The following is a 17,219-nucleotide window of genomic DNA, read 5'->3' on the forward strand; positions in this document are numbered from 1 at the left end:
CGGCCACTCGGATGGCCGGGTGTAGCTGCCCCGTCTGATAGGGCAGCGCCTCGCGCTCAGACTCCCGCTGCTTGTAGTGGGACTGGACCAGGCTGCTGGTCTCGCTGGTCATGGTGTGACTGTCGTCTGTAAGACGGACAAAGGGAGGATCACACTGGCTTCAGCCAGACTCTGTGGTAGATGATGTGATCACACACTGTCATATACCAATCAGCTGATTTTCTGTCACCTTCACTCTGAACTGATCACCTGTTGTATTGATTTGGATTTTATATTTATATTGATGATTGCTCTTGTCCTTAAAGCAGATTTGTACTGACTCATTTTGCTGTCAGTGTGATCAATTCCTAATCCTGCTGATTGATTGAATTTCTGACAGAAGTCTGAAACAGCTGGTTGATAGAAACATCCATTCACACTTCAGAAGGACGCCTCTGAGCCGTCCCACAGCAAGACGCTCTGCTCCACATCCATGGCTACCATGAGGTTACCACGACAACACAGACGAATGGAACACACATCACCCAGCATCAGCTCACATGACTGGGCGGAGGGTGGAGGGTGGTGCTGGTTTCCTTACACACTGCTGCCATAAATCGAGTTTCAATCCCAGTTTATTTAATCTGTTTATTTACATTCAGAACAGCATGGACTGAGCACCGGTTCAGGTCCAGAGCAGCACAGTGGGAGCACCGGTTCAGATCCAGTGCAGCACTGGTTCAGGTCCAGAGCAGCACAGTGGGCGCACCGGTTCAGATCCAGTGCAGCACTGGTTCAGGTCCAGAGCAGCACAGTGGGAGCACTGGTTCAAGTCCAGTGCAGCATACTGGTCTTCAGGTTCAGGTTCTTGCAGCGGCAGTGTGAAAAGAGCACAGGGTCAGAGTCCTGGACAGAACAAACCTCATTGGTGATCTGTTGGTTTTTGACCTTTGACCTCAAAGCATCCAGGACTCTGACATGAACATTTCAAAGACTCGGCGGACATTCCTTTCACTAAACTCCCTACTTCTGCTCTTATTGGCTAGCCTGGGGGCTGACTGACCAATCAGAAACTCTCTACCCCAAACAGCCAAACCAGTGATGGCAAGGGCGAGGTGAGGGGTAATGAGATGGCGGTTTGTACAGATGAGCTAACCACTGCTACGATATTTTCAACCAATCAGAGAGAGAGAGAGAGAGACAGAGAGAGAGAGAGAAAAGGGTGTAGCTGAAGCCTGATTGGTTGGTTGTGGAATGGTGGGAGGAGCTGGGTGTTGTCAGAGGGGTTAAAAAATGAGATGTTGCACACTGATGGTTGACATCACAGCGGGTGGTGGGTGTGGCTCCATGCGCAATGGTGACACCCCCCCAACATGAGCTTCCCCCCACCCACTAGCCCCAAGTTTAACCACTTACCATTAATGGGCACTTTACACAGAGAGAGACAGAAGAGAAAGAGAGAGAGGAGACAGGGTATAAGCACAACTTTAGCTACTGCTAACACAAAGCTAGCATGAGTCAAACAAACAGCTAGCTCCTGCAGCTCTAGTTAAACTTGTAACAGCATGCCTAAGCTAACCTGGCTAACCGTGCTGACTAGTAGCCTGAGCTAACGCAGCTGGTCTGAGGACAGCCTAGCTAACCTGAGGAGAGGAGGACGGGGGAACCTGTGCAGCAGTGTGCTGTTAGCACCAGCCACTGTTACTGAGTAGTCTAGCAACTGGTTTAGCGTGGGAGTTGGCATGTGTAGTTTGAGAAGGATTTGTTAGGCCACACCCACATACAGAAGTTTTTGTCCTTACATTACTTCCTTATGCTTTCTGCTTGCTGTAATCTGTTCTTTCACAGCTGATGAGTCAACAACAACAGCTGCTGAATGTCAACACAGGGTGGAGCGGATTTGCAGCGTCAGAGCGCCGAGGAGGAAACTTTAAGGCCAGCGCTGCTCTTCTACTCTGCATCCTGATGAGCCTAAATGAACAGAAGCTATCCCTCCCTGCACAAACATCTGCTCCATCCAGGAGTCACAGCGGTAAACCCCCTCTGGTGGTTTGTTTCTGTGGTTGTTAGCTTGTTTTCCTCCCCCCATGTGGGCGTGTTGTGTCCATGCAGAGGTTGGAGGTCACAGACAGACGTGACGTCGACACGACACGCAGGAATGTTGTGGATGCGGGGATGGAGTGAAGCCCACGGTCGATTTTAACAAAGAAAGTGTTACCCAATAAACTCTAAAAACAAGAAATAAAAAGAACCAAACAGCAAAAACATAACAAAAACAAAGTATAACCGAAGGAAAGAAACTAAAGATACATAAATATAATCACTAAAGATGGAGGAAAGGAAACATTTCCAAATAAAATGAACCAAAAAAACTAAAAGCAGCCGAACGAGAAGCAAGCAGGGATGGATGGAAGCCAGAATATCACTCTGTCTGTCTTTCTCATCTCCTTTTACTTGTCTGTCTCTCCTCTGTCTCACCTGTCCTGTCTGCTTAGCGGTCTACTTCCTGTCTGTCTACCTGTGCAGGTGTCTACAGAGGAAACAGAGAAAAGCTGTCTCACCCAGAATGGCCGTCGGCACAAAAGGATCTGCCATCAGGAGCAGCAGCAGCAGGAAGAGGGACAGGTGGAGGGACAGACGGAGGGACAGAGGGAGAGACAGAAAAAGGGACAGACCAAAGGGCAGAGGAAGACGGAGAGGGAAAGACAGAGGGACAGAGGGAGAGACAGACCAAAGGGCAGAGGAAGACGGAGAGGGACAGACAGAGGGACAGAAAGAGGGACAGGCGGAGGGACAGAGAGAGAGACAGATGGAGTGACAGACGGAGGGACAGAGGAAGATGGAGAGAGAAAGACAGACGGAGGGACAGATAGAGGGGCAGACAGAGGGACAGAAAGAGGGACAGGCAGAGGGACAGAGGGAGAGACAGATGAAGGGACAGACGGAGAGACAGACAGAGGGACAGAGGAAGACAGAGGGACAGACAGACAGAGCAAAGGAAAAAGAAAAAAAGAAGTAAATTCAGCATCCTTCATGTCAGCAGTGTTCTGTGAGTTCTCTGCACTAACATGCTAACAACACATGCTAACAACACATGCTAACAGTGTTTGTGATAACTGTGGCTTAGATCATCCATCCACCAATCAGGAGCCAGCTTTCAGGACCTGGAAGAACTACAAACAACAAGTCAGGATGCTGTCCACACATGTCCTGAAGGTGCAGCGGTGGAGGCGGAGTCAGAGCCAGTACTGAACCAATCACCCTCCACCATATTATCCTGGTGACTGGCTGCTGTCACGCTTCACTGGGATCAATCAGATCGATTGATTCCTTCAGAGAATTGTCTGATTGGTCTCAGCCTGTCAAATGTATTCATGTTTAACATTTAACAAGCCTGACTTCACTGTGTGTGTGTCTGTGTATTTGTCTGTCTGTCTGTGTCTGTGTGTCTATCTGTGTGTGTGTGTGCGTGTGTCTGTGTGTGTATTTGTCTGTGTGTCTGTGTCTGTCTGTGTGTGTGTCTGTGTGTTACCTGGGTAGTAGGAGTTGGGGACGGAGGTGCTGATGGTGTTTGTCTTCAGGGTGAAGGAAGACGGAGACGACACAGCTGGACAGAAAGAGGACAAACAGCCTTAATGTGGGCGGGGCCTCTGTGTGGTCATTAGCTTCCTCTCAGCTAACAGGAAGTTGTTTCCAGGTGAACTCATAAGATTAAGATTAAGAATTAATTTTTTAATCCCTGTGGGAAAATGAAGTGTCATCACATCCCTGAGATGAAACTAATAGTTTCTGATGATCAAAGCTGGACAGATGTGATCTGATCAATCCTCAGACTTCCATCAGCGATCAGCCAGTCACTCTAGGTAACATTGTATTGATCATTATTGATGTTGGTGATTAACTTATTGATCATTAATGATGTTGGTGATTAACTTATTGATGTTGGTGATTAACCTATTGATCATTATTGATGTTGGTGATTATCTTATTGATCATTATTGATGTTGGTGATTAACTTATTGATCATTAATGATGTTGGTGATTAACTTATTGATGTAGGTGATTATCTTATTGATCATTATTGATGTTGGTGATTATCTTATTGATCATTAGTGATGTTGGTGATTAACTTATTGATCATTAATGATGTTGGTGATTAACTTATTGATGTAGGTGATTATCTTATTGATCATTATTGATGCTGGTGATTAACTTATTGATCATTAATGATGTTGGTGATTAACTTATTGATGTTGGTGATTAACTTATTGATCATTATTGATGTTGGTGATTATCTTATTGATCATTATTGATGTTGGTGATTAACTTATTGATCATTAATGATGTTGGTGATTAACTTATTGATGTAGGTGATTATCTTATTGATCATTATTGATGTTGGTGATTATCTTATTGATCATTAGTGATGTTGGTGATTAACTTATTGATCATTATTGATGTTGGTGATTATCTTATTGATCATTATTGATGTAGGGGATTATCTTATTGATCATCATTGAGTGTCTCATTCAGACGTATCTATCGTCGTATATTTCAGCTGTTTGCAGGATTTTCTCTATGAAACACTGCATACATCAGGTCCTGTGTGTGTGTGTGTGTACTCACTGCGTCCGTTCAGTGTGTGTGTGTGCGTGTCCACGGTGGTGGTGTGCTGGGAGCTGTTGACCATCAGGGTCATTTCCTGTCTGGAGCTCAGAGTTTCCTTCCTCTTCTTCGCCAACTTCCTGCAGTGACAACAACAACAAGCCGCTCAGTGTGTGTGTGTGATGTAAATGATATGAACATGGATGGTGGCTCTCTAAGTGGACAAACACTTAGTGTGTGTCCTCATGTTAGAGACACAGTCTGTCCTCTGAGGCAGACAGCCTTAAGTATGTACTGATTTATTTGTTAATGATTGATTGATCGTGCAGCTGGATGTATATATTTTAACAGGACTCATTCAGGGATGCTGGGAAAGTTCAGATTCCTCCTGTGGTAACATTATCTGTCTGTCGTGATGAAGATCGTATTTTGGAAATCTGGTTTTATACATGCAGCAGTTTGAGGTCGATCAGCTGTTAGGGCGGCACAGGGCGGTTTGTCAGAAAGGCGTCAGTGTGTCTGTCAGCTTCAGTTCAGCAGCGAACTGAGTTTAATGAGCCGCAACTAAACTGGAGATGAGAGCGATCCCTCTGTGTGGCTGTAACATCCTGAATCAGTTCTGCTGCTTCAGTTCATACATCATTAACAATCACTCACACACACACACACACACACCGTGCCTCCTTTAATATGAAACCATCTGATTCAGAGGAATCAGTCAGAAGAGGAGAACTCACTGCTGTTACTGAAGACATACACGCACACACACAAAACAACAACCACACACACACACAGCCCTGTACACAGACCCTTTATTTCTCTGTCACAGTTGTGTTTATGTCAGATCTTTTAAAAACATCCACTCTGACCCCTCAGCTGTCTGACCATGTGACCTCCTGCCACCCCCCCACCACCACCACCACCACTCAGGCAGGTGAACACAAAGCGAGAGAGAGCAGGCACTGAGCTGTTTTTATCAGGAGCACGCTGCAGCAGAACAGCTTTATATCTGGTTTCAATGAAGAGAGTGTGTGTGTGTGTGTGTCATAACATCACCGGAGAGTTGTTGCAGGTTTGATTGATTTAACAACACTTAACATGAACACACACACACTGCATGTCAAGGCTAATCTATGCTAATCTAATGAGCGACAGGACAATGCTGTTAGCAGTAATGGATGTCAGTGTGTGTGTGTGTGTGTGTGAGAGAGAGAGTGTGTGTCAGTGTGTGTGTGCAGTGAAGCGGGGTTAATAGAATTAGCTGCCTGTAATAAACCTGTCTGATCAAATGATCGTTACAAGGAGAGACGCCATTACACACACACACACACACACAAACAGACACACACACACAGTCCACTCAGGCTGTCCTCATACTTTTGGTCTGCTAATGAATGAAGTCTATGTTTTAGCAGTGTAAAAACTGCCCCTCACACACACTTTCCTGAACGCCTGGCGTTAGCCCCGCCTCCCTGCGCATGGCTGAACAGTCACATGTGTTCTTTCTGTGATGTCATTCAATGAGGTTGATTATCAGTCCTGTTTAATGCAGAGCAAAGAGGTGGAGCAGGAGCTCTGACAGTAAAACCACTGTGACGTTAACCACTGGTTTCTAAAGAGCTGCTGTGAGGCTCCAGGAGGCTCAGCCTGTCGCCATTTTGGCAGCGTTCACAGTCCGCCAAAACTCTAAAAAATATAGACAAAGAGGAGGGGCAAGGATGGAGCTGAGGTGGGCGGGGCGATGGCAGAAGCAGAAAATCGATTACAGTCACAAACTGCCTGTGAATATATCAGCCAAATGGAGCTGTATCAGATATCAGATATTAACAAAACATGGTAATGGCAAAAACATGAATCATGCAGTGCATCTACATGACCACGAGGGGGCGACATACTTGTAAACACCGGCCCTTTAAACCAACAGGAAATGATTCCTGCTGAGGTCAGCACATCACCTGAACTTGGTGTTCATTGGCTGTGGATGTCGACCCTGATCACATGTTTCAGCTCAGATTCATCATGTATGTCCACAGAAACTCTGCAGCAGTGAGCTGTGTGTGTGTGTGTGCAGGTCTGAGGCAGCTGTAACACACCCACACACACTCACAGCGACCTGAGGAGGAGTGAGCACTTCCTGTCTCCCTGAGGAGGCGTCGGTTGGAGATCGTTTAGTTCTAACCTGCAGCTTTTCTCCTCCGTCTCTGTATTTATGGATCAAACGCTGAGTATCACTATTTATACTCCTCATTTTTCAGTCAGCAGCGTGCAGCTGGAGGCTGGGTGGAGTTCGGCTGAACTCACAGCAGAGAGGAGGAGTGAGGCTTTAAATCCAGGTAAGGATGTGAGGAAGCTGAAAACCAACAGGACGCTCGGTCAGAGCTTAAAGATGCCGGACGTCCAGCCAGCTCAGTGATTACACTGAAGACAGACACAGCTCAACGAGGAAGCTCCGCCCACAGGTGCACACAGTACGCCGACTTGGTATTGCTACAGATGGTGCTGTGACAGTAAGGACACAGTTCACTCCAGCCCCTTAGCCCCGCCCCTCTGATGTTTGCATGTAGGTGTAGTGATGATGCGTGTCGTGATGCAGGTGTAGGGTGGAGTTAACAAACTACAGGTGAGACACGCCCTGCACTGCTGTTCTAAGGTGCAATGGTGGGAGGAAGGAGAGCTGGGATTAGGCCTTAATCTGCCCCCAGACTCCGCCCCTCCTCAGGGCCCGGTCCTGTCTGTCCTGGTCTACACCTGGTCATGCATGCAGGCCACCTCCAGATCAGGTTACAGTCAAACACAAGCAGCCCACAACATAGAGGTCAAAGGTCAGACACAAATGCAGGCCAAAGGTCAGCAAATCTAAGCCACTGGAAGTTCAGAGGTCAACGGTTAAGGGTTAGAGTTCTGAAAGTCAGACATGCTGCTCAAAGGTCAGAGGTCATGGCTGGACTAACAGGTGTTCTAAGGGTCAGAGACAAGGGGTCAGAGGGTTCAGGCAGGACATGGTTTAGGTGACAGACGAGGGGTCAGAGGTCGAACAGGTTACTTACAGGTAGTAAGTGTAGGAGTGATAATTTCTTCGTCTGAGTGGTGAGGGCGGAGCAGGGAGGGGATGAGATGGAGGGAAAGAAAAACAGAAAAACAGAAAAACAAAAGGAAAACAAGCGGTTAACGCCCAGGAGAGAAACAAATGAACAGATGAGTTAAGTCATCCTGCGTGGAGGCGGAGCAGTGGAGAGGTGTCACACTGCGAGGGGGAGGGGACACAGCTGATTGGTTAACAGGGTGGAGACAAATGAGAGTGCTGAGACACACGGACACATCAGCACACTCCACTGATGGGAGGCGTGGCTTCACCCTTCATCATCATCATCGACGGCGCACGCGAACACTCGATTTACACACCGATACAAACTCCACCTCCTCTGTGTCAACAACAACACAAAGGCCTCACAGCGTCTGTATAAACCGTGGACAGAAACACAGGCCATGGACAGAGACGCAAGCCGTGGACAGAGACGCAGGCCATGGACAGAGATGCAGGCCGTGGACAGAGACGCAGACCATGGACAGAGACGCAAGCCGTGGAAGACGCAGGCCATGGACAGAGATGCAGGCCGTGTCCCGAGCGGAGCTTCGTCACCTTGCAGCCCGCAGCCTACAGACAGCCTGCAGCTCACAGACGCAGCCTGCAGCTCAGACAGCCTGCAGCCTACAGACAGCCTGTAGCTCACAGACGCAGCCTGTAGCTCACAGACGCAGCCTGCAGCTCACAGACGCAGCCTGTGGCTCACAGACAGCCTGCAGCTCACAGACAGCCTGCAGCTCACAGCCCGCTGTAATGAGTGTGACCTCGGTTTGGTCACAGAGTGGAAATCAAACGCACCCATCGACATTAAAAAGCTCATTAGAGGCTCAACACACACCTCTCCGTTTCTCTCTCTCTAATAACTGCAACAGAGATCAGAGCTCGATCGACCCGCTAAATGAATAGAACTCAAACTCACCACATCGTACCAACACACACACTTTGTTAAAATGTGTGTGTGCAGTGAGAGTGTGTGTCTGTCTCTGTGTAGCCTGAAGCCATTCAGCTCCAGGCGACTCTGAAAAAAATAAGAAAATGCTCTTTCATCTAAATTTCTCTCTCATCTCCAACGTTCTCCAAACACAGAAGCTTTTCTCTCTGTGTTTAAATGTGTGTGCCCGCAAACGATGTGTGTATACACTGTATTAGTGTGTGTGTGTGTGTCCCAGCGGGGCTGTGTGTTTGATGTTGGAGAATAAAGTGGGTCCGTATACAGTTTAATGGTGATTACTGCTGCAACCTGCTCCATTATTTATCCTTATCGTCCAGCAGCCGTCACCACAGACGCCATTTAACCCTTTATTCTACACCGAGCCCGTTTCACACGGTTCTGATTCTGTTGTAGTTGCTCTGGGCAGCAGCGCCCCCTGCTGTGAGGACAACTTGCGTGTATTTGTGACTGCAAGTTACAACATGTATGAATAAACTCAGTTATTAAGAGTTAATAGACCAACCCATCAAGTGAGGACAATAAACTACAGACTGAACTACAGACTGAAATACAGACTGAACTACAGACGGAACTACAGACTAAACTACGGACTGAACTACAGACTAAACTACAGACTGAACTACAGACTAAACTACAGACTGAACTACAGACTAAACTACAGACTGAACTACAGACTGAACTATGGACTGTTCTACAGACTAAACTACAGACTAAACTATGGACTGAACTACAGACTAAACTCCGGACTGAACTACAGACTGAACTATGGACTGATCAACAGACTAAACTACGGACTAATCTACAGACTGAATTACAGACTGAACTACAGGCTAAACTACAGACTAAACTATGGACTGAACTACAGACTAAACTACGGATTAAACTACAGACTGAACTACAGACTGATCTACAGACTGAATTACAGACTAAACTACAAACTGAACTACAGACTAAACTACGGATTTAACGACAGACTAAACTACAGACTGAACTATGGACTGATCTACAGACTAAACTACGGACTGAATTACAGACTGAACTACAGACTAAACTACGGACTGAACTACAGACTAAACTACAGACTGAACTATGGACTGATCAACAGACTGAACTACAGACTGAACTATGGACTGATCAACAGACTAAACTACGGACTGATCTACAGACTGAATTACAGACTGAACTACAGGCTAAACTACAGACTAAACTACGGACTGAACTACAGACTAAACTACGGATTAAACTACAGATTGAACTGCAGACTGAATTACAGACTGAACTACAGACTAAACTGCAGACTAACGATGTTCCCTCTGAGGATCTTTTTCTAATGCATTGAGTCCTGCTCCACCTGAACGCCTCGCTCACAGCAGTCAGCCTTCCAGCAGCGGCCTCGCTGTGTGTGTCTGCTGACTCTCAGGGTTGTGTACTGTCTCTTAAATGTGTACATATCTGCCTGTCGCAGCCACTGATTTGTTTAGCACACTGAATCTGTGTGTGTGTGTTCTTACCGTTTCTTCATCAGCAGGATGACTCCAAGGAAGATGATGATGAAGAGCAGTACGCCGGCAATGGACCCGGCGATCTTCACCGTGTGGTCGGACTGCTTCTCCTGCTCTGGTTCTGGTTTCCTAGTGGCAGCTCCTGAAAACAGCATCAAGTAAAGTAACTGTTCATTAAACCAGCTGCATGGGTCAGTTCACAGAGCTCCAGCTGCTCTGCTGTCTGTGACATCACCAGGAACATTAACCAGTGGGTAATTATTGTAAATGTAAACTGATTGAATAGATTAACAATCAATAACTCGGACTGATGTGTGGACATGTGCTCTGGTAAGGTGTCGTCTGATTGGACGGCTCTCAGACTGAAGCAGGTACGGATGATGAGGAGTCCTCCGACTGTATAATGTGATGGGATGTCAGTGCCATGAAAAATCCATTACCTGCTGTGTGTGTGTGTGTGTGTGTCCAGGTGTAATATCCTTCAGGACGTCGCTGTCGACTGCTGTAATGTGTCATTTTAGACCTACTCCACTTTTCCAATCAGAACCTGACAACAGCTATTAGTCACACAGTGTGTGTGTGTCTGTCCACACTGCTGTGGACTCCAGCTTTAAACAATACATGTGAGGACACCTCTGCTGTGTGAGGACATTTCTTGTGTGTGAGGACACCTCTGCTGTGTGAGGACATTTCCTCTGTGTGAGGACATTTCTTCTGTAGACATGTGATGTGTCCAAGCTGCCGTCCTCACAGAGACCGGTCTGACCGCTGCTGCTCTCTGACGGGTTCTGATATTTTCTGTTTTCATTTTGTCTTCTCAAGGTCAGCCGAGCTCGACTATCAGCTGCCTCCTTCTGTATCTCTGTTTCATCAGTCCCTCAAACACACACACACAGAGCATCACCCCCTCGGAGGCAGAGAGCTGCTGTTTTCAGTTTAAAGGCTATCAAAACACTGCTTTGAAGACAGAATTTATCTCTTTGCGAGTGCATTTCTTTCTCTGTGTGTGTGTCTCTTTTTGTGTGTCTGTGTGTGTGTCTGTGTGTGTGTGTCACAGCAGGCCATAGAGAAGCTGTTTTTATGTGAAAGTGAAGCTGTTTTCTGCTTCGGGGCTTCAGCCAGTCACGCTGAGTGGGAGGTGTGTGTGAGTATTAATGTTTGTATGTGTGTGTATACAAGGCAAACAGCTGTTAGTGTTTGAGGCCTGCTGGTGACACAACCTCTCCCACACACACACACACAAACAAGTGTTTGTTGGTGGAAGGTTCTCACCTTCAGGCTGGTAAATATTTAAATATCATTTTCTGCGAGCTGTGAAGTAGTATGTGTGTGTGTGTGTGTGTGTGTGTGTGTGTGTCTCAGGGAGGTGCTGAAGATAAATGCTGATAACAGACATCCAGTCCTCTCTGTCATGTTTGTCTGTGACTCTGACCAGATGATTTTCAAGGACCTGCTCTGTGTCAGTGTCCATGAAATAAGGGGTCTGACCTGTGAGCTGCTTGTCGCCAGCGGCCGGGGCGATGCGAATGTACGGCGTGGTGAGCTGGGTGACGATTATAGCAGCTATTCATCCAGGAAGGCATGCAGAGAGAGAGAGAGAGAGAGACATACACAACCACAGAGAGAGAGAGAGACAGGCTGTAGCAGCGGTTTGAACTGAAGCAGAAATATTAGTGACATGCAACCACTTTCTGCCCTCCTGATGACATCATCAGCTGGAGCACCTCCATGTTTGTCACCATTGATCATGGAGCTGCAGGTCAGGCCGTTCAGTGACAGCGTCTCTGTGCTCACAGACAGAAACATCAGACAGGAGGCTCGGTCCGCCCCACCGCCCCACCTGCCCCGATTCATTGTGTCCAAACTGATTCAAAGTTAGAGAGGCGGTGTGACATCATCAGGAGAGCAGGGCGCCGTCAGTTTAACAGGAAGTATTTTAAAGACCTGGAAGAGAAGCTCGTTAATCAGCCCATCAATCATCACACATTAGTGATCAACGAGTAGCAGAAGAAACCAGAGCAGAACAGAACAGCTGCACAACACACCGTTCATTCAGTGTGTGTGTAAATGAGTGTGAATATGTGTGCCTGTGTGTGTATGTATGAATATGTGTGTGTATGTGTGTGTGTGTGTGTGTGTGTGTGTGTGTGTGTATGTATGAATGTGTGTGTGTGTGTATGAATATGTGTGTGTGTGTGTGTGTGTGTATGAATGCGTGTGTGTGTGTGTGTGTATGAATATGTGTGTGTATGTATGAATGTGTGAACATGTGTGTGTATGTATGTGTGTGTGTGTGTGTGTGAATATGTGTGTGTATGACTGTGTGTGTGTGTATGAATGTGTGTGTGTGTGTGTGTATGTATGAATATGTGTGTGTATGAATATGTGTGTGTATGTATGAACATGTGTGTGTATGACTGTGTGTGTGTGTATGTATGAATATGTGTGTGCGTTTAAAACTTCGCAGTAACACAGAAGTGTCTCAGCTGAGTCTTTTCTTTGTGTCAGGCATTCAGCCGACGCTCAGCTCTCCTTAACATTCACATCAGCTCCGCTCACTGTTAGTGCTGCAAGGCACTGTGGGTACCCTGAAAGGGACCGGGGGATGGAGGGAGGAGGAGAAACCTCCCACCCACGGGAGATAGGGTTGGCTGCTGAAGCGTGACTGACAGGTGCTCGGGGACCGACAGATCCAATCAGCATCTGGTGTCGTTAGCCACCAGAACTGTGCACCAATAAAAGCTGATTAAAGTCAGAGCAGTCAATTACTGTGTGTGTGTGTGTGTGTGATAGTCCTGGATGTTCATCAGGGGAGATAACCGTGTTTTTAGCTTGTTTAGCTGCAGCATTTAACGGTTCTCCGGACACCTATACAGCCTCAGTCATTAGCCTTACTTCAGCCTGGTGTTGTCTTAGCATGATGTGTGTGTGTGTCTATAGAGGACACCAGGACAGAGTGGAGGACAGGTGCCGGGAATGAGCAGCCATCTGTGGGCCATTACTGTATACTTGTGGATGGGACCTGTGTTAGCCATTAGCCTAGCGCTCCAGCAGCTAACCGCCATCTGTGTCTGGTAGCTCAGAGTGGCCTGGCTAGCTAAAAGCTCATAGCTCAGTCCAGCTCAGAATAAAAGCTGTGGCTAGTGACACCTGCAAACCAGGTGACTTCAAAACAAAGTGACATAAAACAGCCTTCAAAATAAAAGCAGATTTTCCAAACAATGCCTTTTAGAATAAAGCTGATATCTACGAAATAAACTGTAATGAAAAACCTTTCAAAATAAAGTGCTCACCTTTGGTGGCCACTCGCACACAGTCGATCTTTGTCTCCTGTTAGAGAGAGAAGCAAATTAGTTTCCTGTCAACACAAATGCCGACATGTTAGCTGTCACATCTGCTAACTTCTTCAACAAACACAGGCAGACACACACACTGAAACACACACACACAGTCTCAGCATCGTAAACAGAGCAGACAGAAGGCAAATGGCTGTGGATCAGTGCCTGCGCTGGCATTTAACAACCAGCAACACACACTCAGACACACACACACACACAGTGAGGAGGGTTTGGGGAAAGGCGAGAGAGAACATCTTGTGTCTTTCCGGTTTTAACAAACTGGCGACAAATTAACCACAAGAGCTCATGAATATTCATGCACACACACGTGCAGCAGCGTGTCTGTGTGGTGTGGCGACAGTGAAAAGCACTACTATTGTTGCATTATTAAACACAGCCACCAATTAACCCTCCCAGTGTCAATAATTAACACACAATATGATCTGCGTGTGAACAATCATTCTTTTATTACACACGTGTCACACACGCACATCGCCCTCTGCATCCATCCTGTATGATACAAATCTGCAAGTATCACTGGTCAGGCTGCTGGAGCGCCACTCCCATTAAGCGCGTGTGTGTCAGTGTAGGAGACCACTGTGTGTGTGTCTGTGTGTGTCAGTGTAGAAGACCACTGTGTGTGTGTCTGTGTGTGTCTGTGTGTGTGTCAGTGTAGGAGACCACTGTGTGTGTGTCTGTGTGTGTGTGTGTCTGTGTGTGTCAGTGTAGGAGACCTCTGTGTGTGTGTCTGTGTGTGTGTGTCTGTGTGTGTCAGTGTAGGAGACCTCTGTGTGTGTGTCTGTGTGTGTCTGTGTGTGTCAGTGTAGGAGACCTCTGTGTGTGTGTGTGTCAGTGTGTATGCTGTGTGCCTGTGTGTGTGTCTCTGTGTGTGTCTGTGTAGGAGACCTGTGTGTGTGTGTCTGTGTAGGAGACCTGTGTGTGTGTCTGTGTGTGTGTGTCAGTGTAGGAGACCTCTGTGTCGGTCTCGCTCCTCTGCTTTTTGTGACAGAGAGGAGGAAACAGTCAAACTGTGGAATAATGGGAGACCTCTGTGTGTGTGTGTGTCTGTGTGTGTCTGTCAGTGTTGGAGCCCTCTGTGTGTGTGTGTCTGTGTCTGTGTGTGTCAGTGTTGGAGCCCTGTGTGACGTCCGGCTCGGCTGCACAGACTGATTGGACGAGCTGACATCTGCCACAGGCTCAGACTCTGATCCCTCCTGACAAACTCCCCACAAACGCCTCATGGACGACATGAAACACGAAAACAGGACCGATACGCACGCTGCTGCGTTTCATGAAGCCGAAGCTCAGCGCTGCATTATGGGATGTAGGATCCCGAATCGCCGAATTGATACAGCAAAGGAGTTCGGTGCTGGATCGGTGCTGGATCGGTCCGTCCTTCTTCTCTGCTGATAGGCTGATACAGAGTGAACTAGTGGCTGAGCAAGTTATGGGGCGGAGATCATTAAATATTAGAAAACACTGTACGGCGTTATCGGTGGCCGTTTGGAAAACGCCGTGTGGCGTTAAACTGTGAAAACGCCATACGGCGTATGACGTGAAAGCGGCGTTTGCTGCGGCGTACGACACAAAAAACGGCGTTTTAAGTACTGGCGAAATGTGATATGAATGGCTTGCGATATAGAGGAGGGGCTCTGCTGCGAACACTCCATTCAGTGTGTGTGAAAGGTGAACTCACCCCGTTAGCGGTGCTGACGGCCTGATAGTAGATCCCATAACTCTTATGAGGCAGCAGGGGGGCGTTCCAGTACCCGCTGTACGTCCTGTTGTCTCCTGTACACACACAGCTCAGCTGGTTAGCAGCTCAACAGATAACACTGACAGGTCAACAGGTAACCACTGACAGGTCAACAGGTAACCACTGACAGGTCAACAGGTAACCACAGACAGGTCAACAGGTAACCACAGACAGGTCAACAGGTAACCACAGACAGGTCAACAGGTAACCAGGTAACCACTGACAGGTCACCATCCTTACAGGATAGTAGACTGTCTGTCTGACTGTGTGACTGACTGTCTCTCTGTCTGTCTCTCTGTCTGACTGACTGACTGTCTGTCTCTGACTGACTGACTGTCTCTGACTGACTGACTGTCTGTCTGTCTGACTGACTGACTGACTGACTGACTGTCTGTCTGACTGTCTGTCTGTCTGTCTCTGTCTGACTGACTGACTGTCTCTCTGACTGACTGTCTGTCTCGCTGTCTGTCTGACTGACTGTCTGTCTGTCTGACTGACTGACTGTCTGTCTCTCTGACTGACTGTCTGTCTGACTGACTGACTGTCTGTCTCTCTGTCTGACTGACTGACTGTCTCTCTGACTGACTGTCTGTCTCGCTGTCTGTCTGACTGTCTGTCTGTCTCTCTGTCTGACTGACTGTCTCTCTGTCTGACTGACTGTCTGTCTCTCTGTCTGACTGACTGTCTGTCTCTGACTGACTGTCTGTCTGTCTGACTGACTGTCTGTCTGACTGACTGTCTCTGTCTGTCTGACTGACTGTCTGTCTCTCTGTCTGACTGACTGTCTGTCTGTCTGACTGACTGACTGTCTGTCTGTCTGTCTGTCTCTCTGTCTGACTGACTGTCTGTCTGTCTGACTGACTGTCTGTCTCTCTGTCTGACTGTCTGTCTGTCTCTCTGTCTGACTGACTGTCTCTCTGTCTGACTGACTGTCTCTCTGTCTGACTGACTGACTGTCTGTCTGTCTGACTGACTGACTGTCTCTGTCTGTCTGACTGACTGTCTGTCTCTCTGTCTGACTGACTGACTGACTGTCTGTCTGTCTCTCTGTCTGACTGTCTGTCTGTCTCTCTGTCTGACTGACTGACTGACTGTCTCTCTGTCTGACTGTCTGGCTGACTGACTGCCTCTCTGTCTGTCTGTCTGTGTGTGTGAGTGACTGACCGACACAGAAGGGCATGGGCGCTCTCAGCTCGCTCATCGGCAGCTCGGCGCTGAAGTAATACTGGGAGTTGAGCAGCGTGGCGTTCTGGAAGTGAATGGGCACCGGGTAACATCGCAGGATTTCTGCAGTACCTCTCCTCTGCCTGCGGGGGCGCTCCTCCTCCACCACCACCTGGTACTTACTGCAGACATAGAGACACAGAGACGGGTTAAGCGTCAGTCAGAGGACGGACTGGTGTTGCGGCTGAGCTGGCGGCCTTCAGGATCCTGCAGACGAGCAGCAGCTCGGTCGGAGGCGTCTCCAGATTATTGACTGGATTTCTGTTCACATATAAGCCGCACGTAAACTTCTCTGCTGGCAGAAAGGTCAGCGCCACCCTCCCCATCCTCTCTGTGCTTTTTATGAACTCCTTCTCTTTGTGTGTAGCAGCTGTCAGACACAGTTCAGCCTCTCATCTGCTACATGCAGGAAAAGGAAGCAAAGACAGAAACAAATGGGACGAAGTTTGAGCTCGTCTTCACTGGTCCACAGCCATAAAAAATGACAGCGTGGAAGGACAAAGAAACAGCAGCTATTTATTTGTGTGTATGACAGAGAGGGAGGAGTTAGCGCCATCACCATGGTGATTTAGAGCCCTCTGAAATCCCCGTTTCAGTCTGCTGAACAAACAGGACATCAAGAGAAAGAAGAAGCTCTGAGGACTGCATGGCGTCCGACTGTTCAACCGTCCGACAGCACCGCATGTCCAAACTGAAACTCTCCTGTCTCCGAGTGTGTTCGGCTGACATGTCCACATCCGAGGACAACTCTCTGTGCTCCACGGCGCCCCCTCCAGAA

General features: G+C 47.7%; 1 protein-coding gene across 3 annotated transcripts in view; it reads right to left on the bottom strand.

Annotated features, from left to right (window-relative positions):
• Positions 1–17,219, bottom strand: part of LOC114452992 (receptor-type tyrosine-protein phosphatase mu-like) — a 39,103-nt gene that overhangs the window by 12,100 nt on the left and 9,784 nt on the right. The window contains exons 8-16 of one of the 3 annotated variants that reach the window (XM_028432581.1): positions 16,382–16,563; positions 15,158–15,252; positions 13,417–13,453; positions 10,133–10,265; positions 7,632–7,664; positions 4,606–4,724; positions 3,512–3,586; positions 2,541–2,567; positions 1–126 (exon numbers count right to left, since the gene is read on the bottom strand). The exon at positions 1–126 is cut by the window's left edge and continues 65 nt beyond it. In XM_028432581.1, the coding sequence (XP_028288382.1) occupies positions 1–126; positions 2,541–2,567; positions 3,512–3,586; positions 4,606–4,724; positions 7,632–7,664; positions 10,133–10,265; positions 13,417–13,453; positions 15,158–15,252; positions 16,382–16,563 (827 nt within the window). The remainder of the gene's footprint in view (positions 127–2,540; positions 2,568–3,511; positions 3,587–4,605; positions 4,725–7,631; positions 7,665–10,132; positions 10,266–13,416; positions 13,454–15,157; positions 15,253–16,381; positions 16,564–17,219) is intronic. The other 2 variants (XM_028432583.1, XM_028432582.1) reach the window with 2 other exon arrangements.

The sequence above is a fragment of the Parambassis ranga genome, chromosome 20 (assembly GCF_900634625.1).
Source record: "Parambassis ranga chromosome 20, fParRan2.1, whole genome shotgun sequence".
Classification (NCBI taxonomy): domain Eukaryota; kingdom Metazoa; phylum Chordata; class Actinopteri; family Ambassidae; genus Parambassis; species Parambassis ranga.